The sequence below is a fragment of the Oncorhynchus gorbuscha genome, linkage group LG04 (assembly GCF_021184085.1).
Source record: "Oncorhynchus gorbuscha isolate QuinsamMale2020 ecotype Even-year linkage group LG04, OgorEven_v1.0, whole genome shotgun sequence".
In the NCBI taxonomy this organism is placed as follows: Eukaryota; Metazoa; Chordata; class Actinopteri; order Salmoniformes; family Salmonidae; genus Oncorhynchus; species Oncorhynchus gorbuscha.
In genome coordinates, this window is record NC_060176.1 from 38,567,079 (window position 1) to 38,583,552 (window position 16,474).

Below are 16,474 nucleotides of genomic sequence, written 5' to 3' on the forward strand. Positions count from 1 at the left end.
TCAGCAAACATAAAACGGTTACAGTACATTGTGAACGTGTCCACTCTGGTCTTGGCACATGCCTTCTAGCCAACAGCTCGCAGATCGGATAGTCTACATCAGCGTTTCCCTAACTCGGTCCTCGGGATCCCAAGGGGTGCATGTTTTGGTTTTTGCCCTAACACTACACACCTGAATCAAACGATCAAAGCTCGTTGATTAGTTGATTATTTGAATCAGCTGTGTAGTGCTAGGGCTAAAAACAAAACGTGCACCCCCTGGTGTCCCGAGGAACGAGTTTGGGAAACACTGGCATGAAATTATGGACAAAAGAGAAAGATAATTGTTATTTGTCAAAAGGCAGCCAAGCATCGGTCATCATGTCTCCAGAATAAATCCCTCGATATTTATTGGAAAGGAGCATCAATCACTGCGTGCACCACGGGAGGTTGCTGAGGGGAGGACGGCTCATAATAATGGTTGGAACAACGCAAATGGAATGGCATCAAACACGTATGTGTCTGAAGTATTTGACACCATTCCACAAATTCTGCTCCAGCCATTACTATGAGCCTGTCCTCCTGTGGCGTGCACGTTCACCACCTTGTGAAGTTCATCAAAACTTATTTCATCTGTAGCCTAATAAACTGCATTCTTTCCCGAGTCTTAGTGGAAGGACCACACAACATATCACAACATACATTAACCTAGAAGCCAGTCGCACCGCAATGTGTCAGAGGAAACACTGTTCAACTGATGACCGAAGTCAGCCTGCAGGCGCACGACCTGCCAAAAGGAGTCGCTAGAGCGCAATGAGCCCAGTATAGCCCCCCCGGCCAAACCCTCCCCTAAGCAGGACGATGCTAGGCCAATTGTGCACCGCCCTATGGGATTCTGGTCACTGACGGTTTTGACACAGCCTGAGATCAAACCCGGGTCTGTAGTGACGCCTCAAGCACTGCGATGTAGTGCCTTAGACTGCTGCACCATACAGGAGGCCTGCATAATTAATTTTACAGATGCAAAAAGATCCCACCTTGTCTAGCATATTTTCTTTTCTTTGTTGACATTCGGAAAGTTTAACGACAAATTTGCTGTTTCCATCAGGCCTGTCGTGACATTTCTTTTTATCTGACAGCTAGGGAGCAAGTTGGGTCAAAAGGCCAATGCTGATTGGCAGGCAGTAATGCATACAGCATCCTTTGTCCCATATGCTTTGCTAGTCAGTGTGGACAGCAGTGACCTTAACATCTGAGTAATGTAGAAGAAGCTCTTATTCAAAGCGACTTAGATGGTGAGTACAAACATGGCTTTGCAAGCACCATGCTTTACCAAGTGATCCACACAGGACACTCTTTAGCTGTGGTTGCACCAACCCAATGCTTTTAACTGTGAGGGGGAGTGAATGAGTGGACACTTCTGAGTGAAGGGAAAGGAACTGAAATGTAATCCTGGTCTCTTACCATTAAATACCAGGGTTGACATCCTTGAACACTGTGACAGCTGGGTATTCCTGGAGAGTAACTGCCTGAGAATTAAAAAAAACTATACCCCAGTCACAAAATATGATTGGAGTTCAATGTCAAGGAACTCCATGACTGGTGAAATCTGTATCATTATCTAACGTGAAGGTGACGCTAACCCACCTTCACGTCACCTTTTCAAACACAGGATTTCCTCTTTAATTGGTTGTTATATCTGTGAGGTCAAAATGGCCTCTCCTCTACCTGGGCAGATAACAACATTGGACAGGGAAAAATAATTGGAGAGCCAACCGAGGCAGTTTATATACAAACAGATTACATTAATTAATTTATCAGATACTCTCATCCAGAGCAACTTTTGTAAGTATAGCCTTTTTCTTTAGTTACTCTACTCCAATGTGAACTGATGGCTAAGGGCATTGTTTTGCCTATTCCAAGGAGATCCTTCAGTGGGCTATTGTTGGAAATAAAGGTTAAGTTTGTGTCACATAAGGAAAAAACAGGGTTGTGGTGTGTGTGTGTTTGACATTGGCAATGACATCACTTATCTGTGCAAGGAATTTTGAACATTTGCCACATTCAAAACAACTGGGAACTCGGATATCTCTGAATTCCAACTTCAGTGCATTCAAGACAACTGAGAACTCTGAAAAAAACGAGCTCTGACTGGGAAAAATCGTTTTTGAAAATGTCATCCAACTCAGAATTCCAAAGTCATGACGTCATGATTTGACCTCGTTTTTATCTGAGTGCCCAGTTGTCATGAAGGTACCAATAGTACATACAAGTGTCCCACTGGCTATTAAATGCCATAAACCTATAGTCCTGATCAATCATTTCAATTAATATAACACATGCAAGCAAATGTAGTCTAAAATAATTTCACGAATTGATATCAAGGGCATGGGCCACACAATTGGCAGAATTGCTATTTTGGTGCCATTAAGCAATCTCCTTATATTGCCTACACACAAGTCAAGTTTTGAAGTTTAAAATGGAGTAAACAACATGTGGGTAAATACAAATATTGGCAATAACATTTGCAATGGGTGGGACGTGTGTACTCAGAAGGGACTAGTGTAGTTTGGTGATTAAAGAAGTGGAAACTACACCGACCAGGGTATAAATGCCCGCGCACGACCCAATCTGCGCTCGTCACAGTGTCTCTCGTGCTCCATATTTATACGGCACCCTGGCGCGCAGAGAAGCACAGGCATGCCGCGACTCTAATGAGACAACGCACACAAGTGGGACTTGAGGAGCTCGAGCGAAGCGGACAACCTGTGTGTGCAGATTCCGAGGACAACGAATACGCACGAGAGGAGTTCATCTGTCACTTGTATTTGCAACAGTTCGTTGTGCAAGTGAACTTGTTGTTCTCTGAGGTGAGTTTCTTGAATTATTCAAACAACGCACCATACAGAAAATTACGCATTTTATGACGGTTTAGTGCTGTTGATTATGCATCACTATCGTTGCTGTTTCACACATTATATACTGTCAAATCGAATGTAACAACTGCTCAGTCTTACTGTTTATTTCTTTGTCGGTTAATAGCTTTCCAAAAATAGTGGATAGCGCATTACTTTGACAATATTTACTTTGAACTGTGGCACCAGTTAAATCCAATAATAAACTGTCTGCCAAAGTCTCACCTTGATTAAATGATCACACTTGTGCCTTTAAAAAAAGTGAATTTAGAACATCTGAACATGCATGGAAGGATGAGGAAATTACGGTTAAAGGGGCAATCTGCAGTAGCTACATACATTTTTAGACTTAAATGATACTGTATAGCCATTGATTATTGACGAATATAACTTATATGTGCCTTGTGAGTTTAGTTGAACTGTTGTACCACATCAGCACCAAAAATATAAGCTTGTTTTTCTCCTTTGTTTGTAAACAATGTACATGTAAAAACAACAAATCTGTATAGCAGGGGTATTCAACTCTTACCCTACAAGGTCTGGAGCCTGCTGGTCTTCTGTTCTACCTGCACCTACCTGGTGTTCCAGGTCTAAATCAGTCCCTGGTTTAATGTAGTCCCTGGTTTAATGTAGTCCCTGATTTAGAGGGCAACAATGAAAGGAAACGCAGTGGATCTGGCTTTCGGTTTCAGAGTTGAGTTTGAGGGCTGTATAGCCTCAAAGCATGGTAACACTATCATTTTGATATCATGAATGTTCAGTCCTTGTATCCACAGCTCTGTCCATGAGTTTGAGTGGTTACATTTCTCCAGCCCCATCCCTCAGCTTTTTACCAATCTAGTGGTGGGGTGATTATTTTTCATTGTTAGAACTACAGATTGCCGCTTAAAAGATGCAAGAGCTGACTACTTCTCACATTGTTCTCTAAACTCCCACAATTCTAAAATTCTGATTACAACAATTGAGCGTGACCTGTTTTATTTTAATTGAACGTTTTTTAAACTAGTCAAGTCAGTTAAGAACAAATTCTTATTTACAATTACGGCCTACACTGGCCAAACCCGGATGATGCTGGGCCCGCCCTATGAGACTCCCAATCACGGCCGGTTGTGGTACAGCCCTGACCTCTGCAAACAGTTATTACGATCCTTTACAGAAAAGTACAAAAATATTAGATCCCAGATTGAAAGTAGCCGGCACCGTACCATCATTTCTGGTCAGGGGGCACTTGAGGCAACTACTGCTTCCTTTCACTCAAATATCCTTTTGAGTTTCTCCTTGATACTGTAGCTCCCATAAAGACCTCCTGCCTCTTGGAAGTGATCCTTTCAAGATGACTAACAGTTTATTTATTTTAATTAGGCAAGTCAGTTAAGAAAAAATTCTTATTTTCAATGACTGCCTAGGAACAGTGGGTTAACTGCCTATTCAGGGGCAGAACGACAGTTATTACGATCCTTTACAGAAAAGTACAAAATTAATAGTTCCCAGATTGACAGTAGCCGGCACCATACCATCATTTCTGGTCAGGGGGCACTTGTCAGCTCGGGGGTTTGAACTTGCAACCTTCTGGTTACTAGTCCAACGCTCTAACCACTAGGCTACCTTACCGCCCCATCATGCCTACAGTTGTCCCCAACATTCTATTGTAAATAGCTCCCTCACTGCTGTGATTCAACCTCTCCTTAAAATGCCCAATCTAGACCCCTCCTCACGGAGTAATTATAGACCTATCTCCAAATGTCTTTTTGAAAAATTTTTAAAATCTAAGATTTTACAAAAATGTGTTTTTTTCTAGCAATAGTTGGCTTATTTGAGTATGAACAACTTCCAGTCGGGCTTCTGCTCACTTCAAAGCAAGAACTCTGCTTTATTGAAAGTCAGTAATGATCTTCTGTTGTCTGTCGGTGAATGCGCTATTTTAGTTATTTTGATCTCAGTGCCGCATTTGATACTCTTGATCTTAACATCTTTGTTGACCGGCTGGGAGAGGTGAGTGGGAATCTCCAGCATTGCCCTCGACTGGCTCAGGTCATATCTGTGGCAGACGTTTCTCAGTGAGCATGGGTGGTTCAGTAGGGTCCCCAGCACCTTTTCACTATGGTGTCTCTCAGGGGTCAGACTGGGCCTCATCCTTTTTATCTGTCATGCTTCCCTTGGTGACATCATCCGCAATCATAACGTTCAGTTCGCTGCAATGCGTATGACACACGGCTCTATTAACCAATCAGACCCAAAGACTATACCCTTCACAAGTGTCTTGCTGACATCAAATGTCGGATGACTGACATTTTTCTCCAGCTCAATGATAAGAAATCAAAGGTTGTTTTATTGACCCCCCCCCCCGTCTTGCTAGAACACAGATTGTAAATAACCTTGGTCATTTGTCCACTAATGTAAAGCCTATGGCCAGAAACCTTGACCATGACCTAAACCTCAAGCTGCATGTAAAGAAGGTTGTCCTGTCCTGCTTCTGTATAATCTAATAAATATAGCTAAAGTCAAGTCTTATTTCAGTCACTGATCTGTAAAAAGTTATGAACTCAGCAAGCATCCTCTCACTGTCAACTGCGTTTATTTTCAGCAAACTTAACATGTGTAAATATTTGTATGAACATAACAAGGTTCAACAACTGAGACATAAACTGAACAAGTTCCACAGACATGTGACTAACAGATATGGAATAATGTGTCCCTGAACAAAGGAGGGGGGGGTCAAAATCAAAAGTAACAGTCAGTATCTGACATTGCCACCAGCTGAATTAAGTACTGCAGTGCATCTCCTCCTCATGGACTGCATCAGATTTTCCAGTTCTTGATGTGAGATGTTACCCCACTCTTCCACCAAGGTACCTGCAAGTTCCCGGACATTTCTGGGGGAATGGCCCTAGCCCTCACCCTCTGATCCAACAGGTCCCAGACATTTATTTGACCTTTATTTAACTAGGCAAGTCAGAAGAACAAATTCTTATTTTCAATGACTGTCTAGGAATAGTGGGTTAATGACAGATTTGTATCTTGTCAGTTCGGGGGTTGGAACTTGCAACCTTTCGGTTACTAGTCCAACACTCTAACCACTAGGCTACCCTGCCACCCCAAGACATGCTCAGTGGGATTGAGATCCGGGCTCTTCGCTGGCCATGGCAGAAGACTGACATTCCTGTCTTGCAGGAAATCATGCACAGAACGAGCCCATAGGTGACATTGTTGCCGGTGATGTCTGGTGAGGACCTGCCTTACAACAGGCCTACAAGCCCTCAGTCCAGCCTCTCTCGGCCTATTGTGGACAGTCTGACCACTGATGGAGGGATTGTGCGTTCCTGTCCCGCAGGTGTGATGTTCGGATGTACCAAACCTGTGCAGGTTACACGTGGTCTGCCACTGTGAGGACGATCAGCTGTCCGTCCTGTAGCACTGTCTTAGGCATCTCACAGTACAGACATAGCAATTTATTGCCCTGGCCACATCTGCAGTCCTCAGGCATGCTGCAAGGAGGCATAAGGCACGTTCAAGCAGATGAGCAGGGACCCTGGGCATAATTATTTTGGTGTTTTTCAGAGTCAGTAGAAAGGCCTCTTTAGTGTCCTAAGTTTTCATAACTGTGACCTTAAATTCCTACCTTCTGTAAGCTGTTAGTGTCTTAACGACAGTTCCACAGGTGCATGTTCATTAATTGTTTATGGTTCATTGAACAAGCATGGGAAATAGGGTTTAAACCCTTTACAATGACGATATGTGAAGTTATTTGGATTTTTACAAATTATCTTTGAAAGACAGGGTCCTGAAAAAGGGACTTTTCTTTTTTTGCTGAGTTTATTTACATGTGTGGTTTGGATAAAGTGCACTAGTCCCTTGCCATGCATAGTTATCCTCCATTTTAGGTGTACCTGACCTTAAATGTTTGCTACCAAGTTGATTGCTTAGGTTGATGCCAGGTGTGGTGAGTTAGGTAATTAGCGAGCAGCTCACCCAAGCTTTGTTTCTGAGTACTATCTCTAATCATGTTCTACTTAATGTAGCACTGTCTTTTAAACTATAGGGTACTGGACTAAATATGGTTATTTAAAGTAATGAATGTGTTTTACTTAAATCATGTTTTTCCATAGGATTGCCTGGTCTTAATTAACAATGTAACATTTGGCTAATTAAATGTACATTCTCATTGGTGAATCATTATGGGTGTGGTTTAGGTGCTACGATATTTATATATATATTTTAACTACATGCTGTCCTTTTCTTCTCCTTGGGGTTGAGCCCAATTTTACAATGTTTGTTGAATCCTTTATGAACTTGCAGTTGATTTTAGATGTCCTGGTAGACTCTTTAGTCCCAGTGAGGGGGAGAGTTGGGCTCTGTTGAGAGTTGAAATCGCTAGTTATGCTGTTTAGCATTTAGTCCTACTCTTACCTGCAGTAGAAACCCTATTGAAGGGCTGAGGTTAGACTCGCCGTCTTCCGTCATTTTTGTATCCTGGATGTTACTGCTATGGACAACTGTTTGTCAAGTCACGTCCTGTTTGCTGAAGTCTACAATAAATCAAGTTCTAATACATCAAGTACTTTTCATCTACAATAAATCAAGTACTATTTTTCTACAACCACGGGTCTTCCTCATTCCCACCAGTCACCTCCCTTGGATATCCAGGGTCCGTTTTGCTACACATGCAAAGCTTTGTTTTAAAAAATCAGAAAACGGATGCGTGTTTCGCAATTAGCGCAATAGGAAGATGCACTTGCTGCATAAAAGTAACAAACTTTAGGTTGCATGGCCACTGGTGCTAACTATATACACCATAGCCTTGTGCTCTCAAACTCAACTCTGGAACTCAAAGCCAGTTGCAGTGCATTTTTATTCATTGTTCCCCTCTAATCAGAGACACCAGGTGTGTTCAGTAAATTATCAGAGAGCACTGAAAACCAGCAGGCTCTGGACCTCGTAGGGTCGAGTACCTCTGCCTAGGGTATGTACAGTGCCTTTGAGAAGTATTCAGAACCCGGGACTTTTTCCACATTTTGTTAAGTTGCAGCCTTATAAAATGTATAAAATAGTTTTTCCCCCCTCAATCTACACACAATGCCCCATAATGACAGGGCAAAACCAGTTTTTTTGAAATTCTTGCTTATCTATTAAAAATAAATTGAAATCACATTTACATAAGCATTCAGACCCTTTACTCAGTACTTTGTTGAAGCACTGTTGGCAGTGATTATAGCATAGAGTCTTCTTGGGTATGACGCTACAAGCTTGGCACACCTGTATTTGGGAATGTGATCGAGGAGAAGTAGGAAGATCAGGGATTGCCATGAAGAGTTTTCATTGTGTCTGGGGGAATATGAACTGAGCAGTCGAACAAGTGCTCTTTGGTTTCCCCAATGGGCAGGATATAAAAAAATAATGAAAAGAACCAAACTTCAAATAATTCCAGTGGACAAACACTGATCTTTCTGGTTCTTTCACTTTGTCTAAGCGATAGACAATGTCTGGCATTTCTGCGTGTGAACAGCTAACTTACATTTTTGGGAAAGTGATTGTAATTTTCAAGAAACATTTAACACTAAATTTATGATACCGTTGGTTACAAACAATACATACTCGTCAAAATATTTAAACGTTTAAAAAATGGTTACGTGAAGCTAGAGAACCCTGAACGAAATTGTAATACATTAAGGGATAATGAGCGACGTCCGTGGTGCTGGATTGGTTATATGCCATAGGGAGCTGTCCTTGGTGCTCTCATTTAAAAAAAAAAAATTATTGATACTTTACCACCCACAAGGACATGTCACCTCACCTCAGTCATACAAATGTAGCCAATTGGAACATTTTGAAAAGCATTTGAAAAATAAAAGAGAAGTGTGGTGAACACTGCTAACTATGTATACTATGTTTTGAAAGTGGTTTGTAACCCAGCCCATCTGCCGTGCAATGTTGTCTGCTGTTTTTCACTCAGCTCAGAGTTGCATAGCCATACAAACGTATGATTTTTCTGTCTGACGAGGGTATCGCTATAAACAAGATGAGTCATCTTGCATTGAGGCCTTTATCTTACTCACTATTTCTAAATAGATAAGAAAATAAATATGTTATTATATCAAACAGATCACGACTATAGCCAACGTTACCAGGGTTTGATATTTTTTTTGTGACAAACTGTCTAAAGCACTTTCCACTGCTCAAACACAACAACCTTACAGCTAAGAACTTAACAGTCAATCAGAAACTGAAATACTGTATGTTACAACACATCCAGAAGAGCAGGGAGAGAAATCGAATAGGTAGAAGTTCACTACTGATCCAGGATCAGATCATTAGTACAATAATACCCCTACAAGTCATTGATAGCTACAGTTTTCATTCAATTAGACAGACTGCGATTTAAAGGGATTGACAAGAAGTCAATATGTGCCAGCAGGCCCAGACGGTAACATACTGGATTATTTCCACAACTAAAATGACTCGAAGACTGTAATGTTCAGTGTAAAATCCTGTTTCTATGATGACTCACATCGGCATCTGTAAACACACTATCAAACAGATCACAAAGTGAAGTCCATGTCCTCTTTTACTAACACAACTTGACTTCACTCCCATTAATTCTTCTTCTGTATGCTACAGATCCCTGAGTGGAAATACACCGCCAGACACCATGCAGGAGTCTGAGCCCACAGTGTGCCAGCTGCAGCCCAACATCATCTCGGTGCGTCTCTTCAAGAGAAAGGTGGGTGGGCTGGGCTTCCTTGTCAAGCAGCGCGTCTGCAAGCCGCCCGTCATAGTGTCCGACCTGATCCGGGGCGGGTCTGCCGAAGAGTGTGGCCTGGTCCAGGTGGGGGACATAGTACTGGCAGTCAACAACAAGCCCCTGGTGGACCTTAGCTATGAGCGGGCCCTGGAGACCCTGAAGAATGTGTCCCCTGAGAGCCACGCTGTCCTCATCCTCCGGGGCCCAGAGGGCTTCACCACCCACCTGGAGACCACCCTGACTGGGGATGGACATCAGAGGACCGTCAGGGTCACCAGGCCAGTCTTCCCCGCTTCCAAGTCCTACGAGCGCTGCTGTCCGTTAAGCCCCCTTATCCCGGGGCAGGGGGGCAAGGACCCACAGCAGCTGAGGGCCATCGAGAACCTGTCCTCCCCCTCGGTGACCCCGTTCCACAGAGAGGCCATGGTCCAGAGGGGAGGGGTGCAGGCACTGATCGCAGCCCAAGATCCCATGCTCAGAGACAGGGGCTGCGGGGCGCTGCTTCTGAACGGTGTGGAGGAGAACAACGACATGCTGAAGGAGATCGAGCCGGTGCTGCAGCTGATCAAGAACAGTAAGAGGGAGATCAACAGAGAGGAACAGAGGACCATAGAGCGCAGGGACGCTGAGGTGCAGGTGGACCGGTGAGCTGACCTATTGAACCCGACCGTACATACATACACATCACAACGCCACAACACAGTGATCAGTTAGTTGGTTAGATGGTATAATGAGAATATTACTGCAGGCTAATTATAGATCTCTACATTTCTAGTGTGTTTGTTTCTATTCACATCAGGGAGCAATTGGTCTGTGACTGAAACCTTTTAATCCATCTGATTCTTGTGGTTATTTTCTTTGGAGAGTTCCTATTGTTGACTGTAACCCACTCAAAGGCCTGCAGTAGTGATTATACTGTAGACACTGACATCTTACACCTCCTGTGTACATGTATCCAATCAAAATCTGAGAGAGCATGGTACATACAGTACCTCAATCAATAGCACTGTGTCAACCCCCTATGTGTGCTCTGCTGGTTCACATCCTCAAATTAATCATAGCATCTTTGGAAAACAGATGTAAAAATGTACTTTAAGTCTACCTCAAAACAAAGCACTGTGGAAATTCTATTGTGGTTGATAAATGAGCTATGGTACTTAACAACAAATTAGCTTGAAATGCCTCCTGTATTTTAGAAGGGCAGACTGAAAACGTGTTGGCATTTGAGACGGGAAAGATTTGGCAAGCTAACCTGATTTCCTTGTTAGGGTTATGATGACGTTCAGACACTGCAAAGCTCAATCACTAAAGAGGCTCTCCAAAGAGCACCCAATAGAGGTGAAGGATTATAGAAAATGAAATGGCGGTATTGACTCAGGGCAGGCTTTCACTGTTATCTCTGACTATTTGCGCAGTATCATCTCGCTAATAAGTTGATAGCTGTTGAATTGAAATAGAACAGCATATTAACTAGAGCTATTTACCAAAAGCTGTTTTCACGCTTAGGGCTCTATTTTCGGCTGGTGCTACAGCGACGCAAGTGCCAAACGCATTAGTTTGCAATTTCGGCACGCTCTGGCGTTTTCCGCACCAGGTTCAGCAATTTACCTGTCTAATATCAGCTTGCTTGCGTTGATGTGGGAGGGGTAGCAATATCTGAAGTGGCCTTGAAAACAAGCGCAAAACTGAGAATTTCATGCAGCGCATGTTGGGAGATTTAAGACCAGCGTAAAGCAGGTCATAGAGGTAACGTGGTTGGTACATTTAAAAAAATAACAAATAAATCCATGTAGGCTACATGTGTCCATATGCCCATCATGCAATAAGATGATACTGGTTGACCTTATATTTAGAACGTAGTTTCATGTAACAATTGCTTGTTTTCCATTTCATATGATTTTAAAAACTAAAACCCTCCGTAGGCTACCCTTGACGTATGCCTAAAGGCTATAACGAAGGTTGGTTAATTACATTTGATTAAAAACCAAAGTTATTCACCATCCTGGTTTTATGATGAGAACTTCCAGTTTGCGTGCAATGGAATTTAGGGCCGTGTGAATGTGGTCTGTAACATGGTTCCAGTATGTTTATAAAACATTTATATTTGGGAGCAGTATAACGGTGAGTGGATATTTTCTTTTTATATTGGATCTTTGTCCAGCTTCTGTGAAAAGTTTTAACGTGGGTAAAACCTTCCATTGTCAGCATTGCCTTAATGGTATATACCCACAGGGAGCAATTATGGTGCCTGTAGGCCTAACAGTATTTTGATGGCCTATTTAAAACAAGTTTGTTTCATTTTGATTTAAATTATTCATTCTCTTGCTTATTAACGTTTGGGATATCCATGGCTCCGCTATAACACAATTTAAAGTAGGCCTAGGACCTATATCAATGTGAATGCTCTGTTTAACAATATATTTCCACACTGAAGCCATTCAGTTATTTAGAAAAATGTGGACTGAAAACATGTTCAATGTATTTAGCAAAGATGGGATAGGCCTATATTTGGTTTCTGTAGCCTATTTAACAACCTAGGATTTAGCGGACTAACGTTCGAAATTGTAGTTGATTATAAAAGTAAATACACTATTTGAACTTTGTGTGTGCCATGGAGCATGTTCTGATTGGCCAGTGAGAGGTCAAGCTTCAAACTTATTTATTCATCAAAAGCCAGCCCTTTTTCTCTAATGCGCTCATAATTCCCACAAATATTTCTAACACACCCTTGACCTACAGTATAGCGCTAGGATTTACCATTGCGTTAGGTTCGTTAAAATAACACCCTGAAACCCACTACAATATAATTGAGTCAGAGTCAATGACAAACTATGCATAGTGCATTCGGAAAGTATTCAGACCCCTTGACTTTTTCCACATTTTGTTACATTACAGCCTTATTCTAAAATTGATTAGATTGTTTTAAATCCCTCAATAATGTACACACAGTACACCGGCAAAAACCCTTTTTTTCCCCCAGACCTTTTACTCAGTACTTTGTTAAAGCACCTTTGCCAGTGACTACAGCCTTGAATCTGCTTGGGTATGACACTACAAGCTTGGTACACCTGTATTTGGGGAGTTTATCTAATTACCTCTCTGCAGATCCTCTCAAGCTCTCAGGTTGGATGGGGAGCGTCGCTGCACAGCAATTTTCAGGTCTCTCCAGAGATGTTCAATTGGGTTCAAGTCCGGGCTCTGGCTGGGCCACTCAAGGATATTCAGAGACTTGTCCCGAAGCCACTCCTGCGTTGTCTTGGCTGTGTGCTTAGGGTCGTTGTCCTGTTGGAAGGTGAACCGTCACCACAGTCTGAGGTTCTGAGCGCTCTGTGACAGGTTTTCATCAAGGATCTCTCTGTACTTTGCTCCATTCATCTTTCCCTCGATCCTGACTAGTCTCCCAGTCCCTGCTGCGGAAATACATCCCCAAACTCCAAGCTGGCTTTCACGTGAATTCTACTGAGGAGTAGCTTCCGTCTAGCCACTCTATCAAAAGGCCTGATTGGTGGAGTGCTGCGGAGATGGTTGTCCTTCTGGAAGGTTCTCCCATCGCCAAAAAGGAACTCGAGAGCTCTGTCAGAGTGACCATCAGGATCTTGATCACCTCCCTGACCAAGGCTTTTCTCCCTCTATTGCTCATTCTGGCCGGGCGGTCAGCTCTAGGAAGAGTCTTGGTGGTTCCAAACTTCTTCCATTTAAGAATGATTGAGGCCACTGTGTTCTTGGGGGCCTTCGATGCTGCAGAAATGTTTTGTTACGCTTCCCCAGATCTGTGCCTCAACACAGTCCTGTCTCTGAGCTCTACGGGCAATTCCTTCGACCTAATGGCCTGGTCAACTGTGGGACCTTATATAGACATGTGAGTGCCTTTCCAAATCATGTCCATTCAATTGAATTTACCACAGGTGGACTCTAATCAAGTTGTAGAAACATCTCAAGGATAATCAATGAAAACAGGATTTACTTGAGCTCAATTTCAAGTTTCATAGCAAAGGGTCTGAATACTTATGTAAATAAGGTATTTCTGTTTTTTGTTTTGAGTAAATGTGTGAAAATGTCAACCTGGTTTTCACTCTGTCATTAGAGGTATTGTGTGTAGATTGTCAAAAACAAATAACGTAATATATTTTGGAATAAGGCTGTAACATAACAAAAGGGGTTTGAATACTTTCGGAATGCAATGTATAATAACTACTCTAGTTTTTTTTTGTTTCTGAGTAGGTCTACAGAATTGTGGAGGCGATGAATATGGTTGTTTAGCAAATTGAAGGAATTAATTGTACGCAGTGTGAGGGAGAGACTGTTTGGCGCCCTGTGGTGTGTTTTAGGGCGAGAGAAATGATCTGACGTGCGACTGAAGATTTACAATTAGCGTGGACATGCGCTCATGAGAGAGGAGATGTGTGGGTGTTGTGAAGCAATGCAAACCTCAAATCACACGCCGATGAGTTTGCTGCTGTGATTATTCACGTCTCATGGGGTTTCCACTGCACACAAAGGCTATGAAAAAACCCATCGTCTATCTAATCTCTGCTTGGACATAGATGGGTCGTTCCACGAAATGAGTCCCATTTGGGTAGTGTAATTTGTTAATTTTAACACTCTGTCATGAATAGCACATGTTCAACTTAATAAACATGTTTTCCCATCACGAGTTACATTTCATATTTTTTTTACTATATTAAGTGCCAAATAAAGTAACAGGTTTGACTTTTCTTCTTAAATCAGCCATAAATTATCTTGCGACAGGCGGAATGGAATCTTATGTGTAATGCAGGCTTCACCAAAAAAAATCTAAATGAATTGTTAACATTTCCAGCCTGTATCTATGGGTAATCCACTAAATATTCCACCACAAAACACCAGGAAATGGCCAAAAAGACGAGAACCAGCTCGCCTACTTTTACACTGATTTAACTATTCGATGCTCAATGTAAAACATTTAAAGTTCAGTCCACGTAACAGGGTTGACCTTAAAATGAGGGAGAGGTTTCTTTTGTTTTTAGCCTGAAATGAATCCGTAATGAAATAAATAATCTTCAGAAATGAATGTCAAAGCAACCAAAATAATTAGGGCCTTACAATGATAGTGAAAACCCAAACATTTCTCCAGTTTAAGTGAGTTAAAATCTTCTACAGTAGAAAGTCAGAGGTACATAACAAAATGCATAATTTTTGCACTTTAACGAGTCTTTATTCATATAAAAAGTATACATTTTCCATATTAAATGGAACTTAATTTAGCAGGCTTTTACAATTCAATATTGGTGCATAATTTCTACTTAACATATCGAAAGAGACTAATTTCATGGAAAGACCCAGATGTTCGATGTAGTTCTGCTTGCCCATAGATCTTAGTTAGATATACTTCCTCTGTATGTTGTTTTAGTGGAATTGTTTCTCTTAGTGCTTTTTGGTTATTGTTTCTATTCTATATGTTTGTCACCACAGCAACTGTCACTGTATTCGTAGTAAATGAGTATGTTAAGCAATTGTTTGGCAAGTTCTCAGTGTTTTTGATTTAGTTCAAGGGAGCATTTCATCTATGTTTTGATCTCGTCTCTCAAAGTGAAGACGTAAATAGTGGGTTTTAATACCAGATGTTAACACACCTACCTTTCACGGAACTGTATGTGCCTTGCAGGGACCTTGGTATGGGAAATGGTATGTCACCCCAGCTGGCGTCTGATAAGAACAGTGTGTGTGAAGACCTGTGGAGGAAGGACAACAACATGCAGACGGTGCTCACCAACCCTTACTCTGAGAAGGACGAGGTAAAAACACTCAACTATGTTTGTGTGCGTGTGCACTCTTCGGTTCTAGTTAGCACCTTTTTTTCCCCAAAGGGTTCTTTGGCTGTCCACATTGGAGAACCCTTTGGGAAAACCCTTTTTTGCTTCCAGGTAGAACTCTTTACACAGACTATTCTTCATGGAACCGCAAAGGGTTCTCCTATGGGGACAGCCGAAGAACCCTTTTGGAACCATTTTTTATAAGTGTGTGCATATGTTTATGAATGTGTACTTACATGCCTTTCGAGTGAACCCGCTTGTGAAAGCCTATCCTCCCATATGTGTGTGTAAGTGCATGCTAGCCCATGGCGATCCCTCTAGAGTCGCACATGACATATGCGTCTAGAACCCCCTAATCTATATATTGTGTGTTCCTTGTTCTTGGAACTCTTAGAGCTTTCTACGAGTGTGACTGTGAATGCGGGTCAATGTGTATCATAACAACAAGGCAAAGCCCCTCTTGGCTCAAGATCTCATCACCTGGGCATTCGATCCTTCCGGCTGATAGCTGACAGAGCATGAAAGCCAGTTTACACGTCTGATATGGAGAGTCAGGTTGTAATTGGAGAGAGAGAGCCAGGGGTCTGGGTTGTGTGTGTGTGTGTGCGCGTCTACACATGCACGTTTGCGTCATAATCCGCACATGGTCCCATGATCCACCCACTTGTGACGTAGGCTGGGCTGCTTGAGCCCCCTGCTCTCGTAGTGAATGAGGCCGGATGGAGAGACATGATCGAAGGAATTAATGAATGTGTGCAGCTGTGGTTGCAGAGGGAGCTGATTCATCTTTCTCCTCTGATTTGGCCCTCTCCAAATTAGGTATTTTGAGGTCCCCTCCATTTAGGTCTTTGAGGTCTGGAGGGATATGTGCGTGTGTGTGTGTGTGTGTAGTGGGTATGGGGGAGGTGTGTGTCTCAGCCAGGCGTACTGGCGCCATCGTAGGTGGCCTACAGTATGTGTGTGTGTCTGCCATGACTTCTGACTCATAGGAGAGTGTAGAGGTGTATGACTAACATGTAAAAAGTCTGAGATAAATATATGATTGTTATA

General features: G+C 42.3%; 1 protein-coding gene across 3 annotated transcripts in view; it reads left to right on the forward strand.

Moving 5' to 3' along the window:
• Positions 1–2,686: 2,686 nt before the first annotated feature.
• Positions 2,687–16,474, forward strand: part of nos1 (nitric oxide synthase 1 (neuronal)) — a 67,137-nt gene continuing 53,349 nt past the window's right edge. For 2 of the 3 annotated variants that reach the window (XM_046346741.1, XM_046346742.1), the window contains exons 1-3: positions 2,687–2,848; positions 9,509–10,276; positions 15,277–15,406. In XM_046346741.1, the coding sequence (XP_046202697.1) occupies positions 9,540–10,276; positions 15,277–15,406 (867 nt within the window). In that variant the 5' untranslated portion in view covers positions 2,687–2,848; positions 9,509–9,539. Of the gene's footprint in view, positions 2,849–9,508; positions 10,277–15,276; positions 15,407–16,142; positions 16,244–16,474 lie in introns of those variants that run through there. The other variant, XM_046346743.1, reaches the window with a different exon arrangement.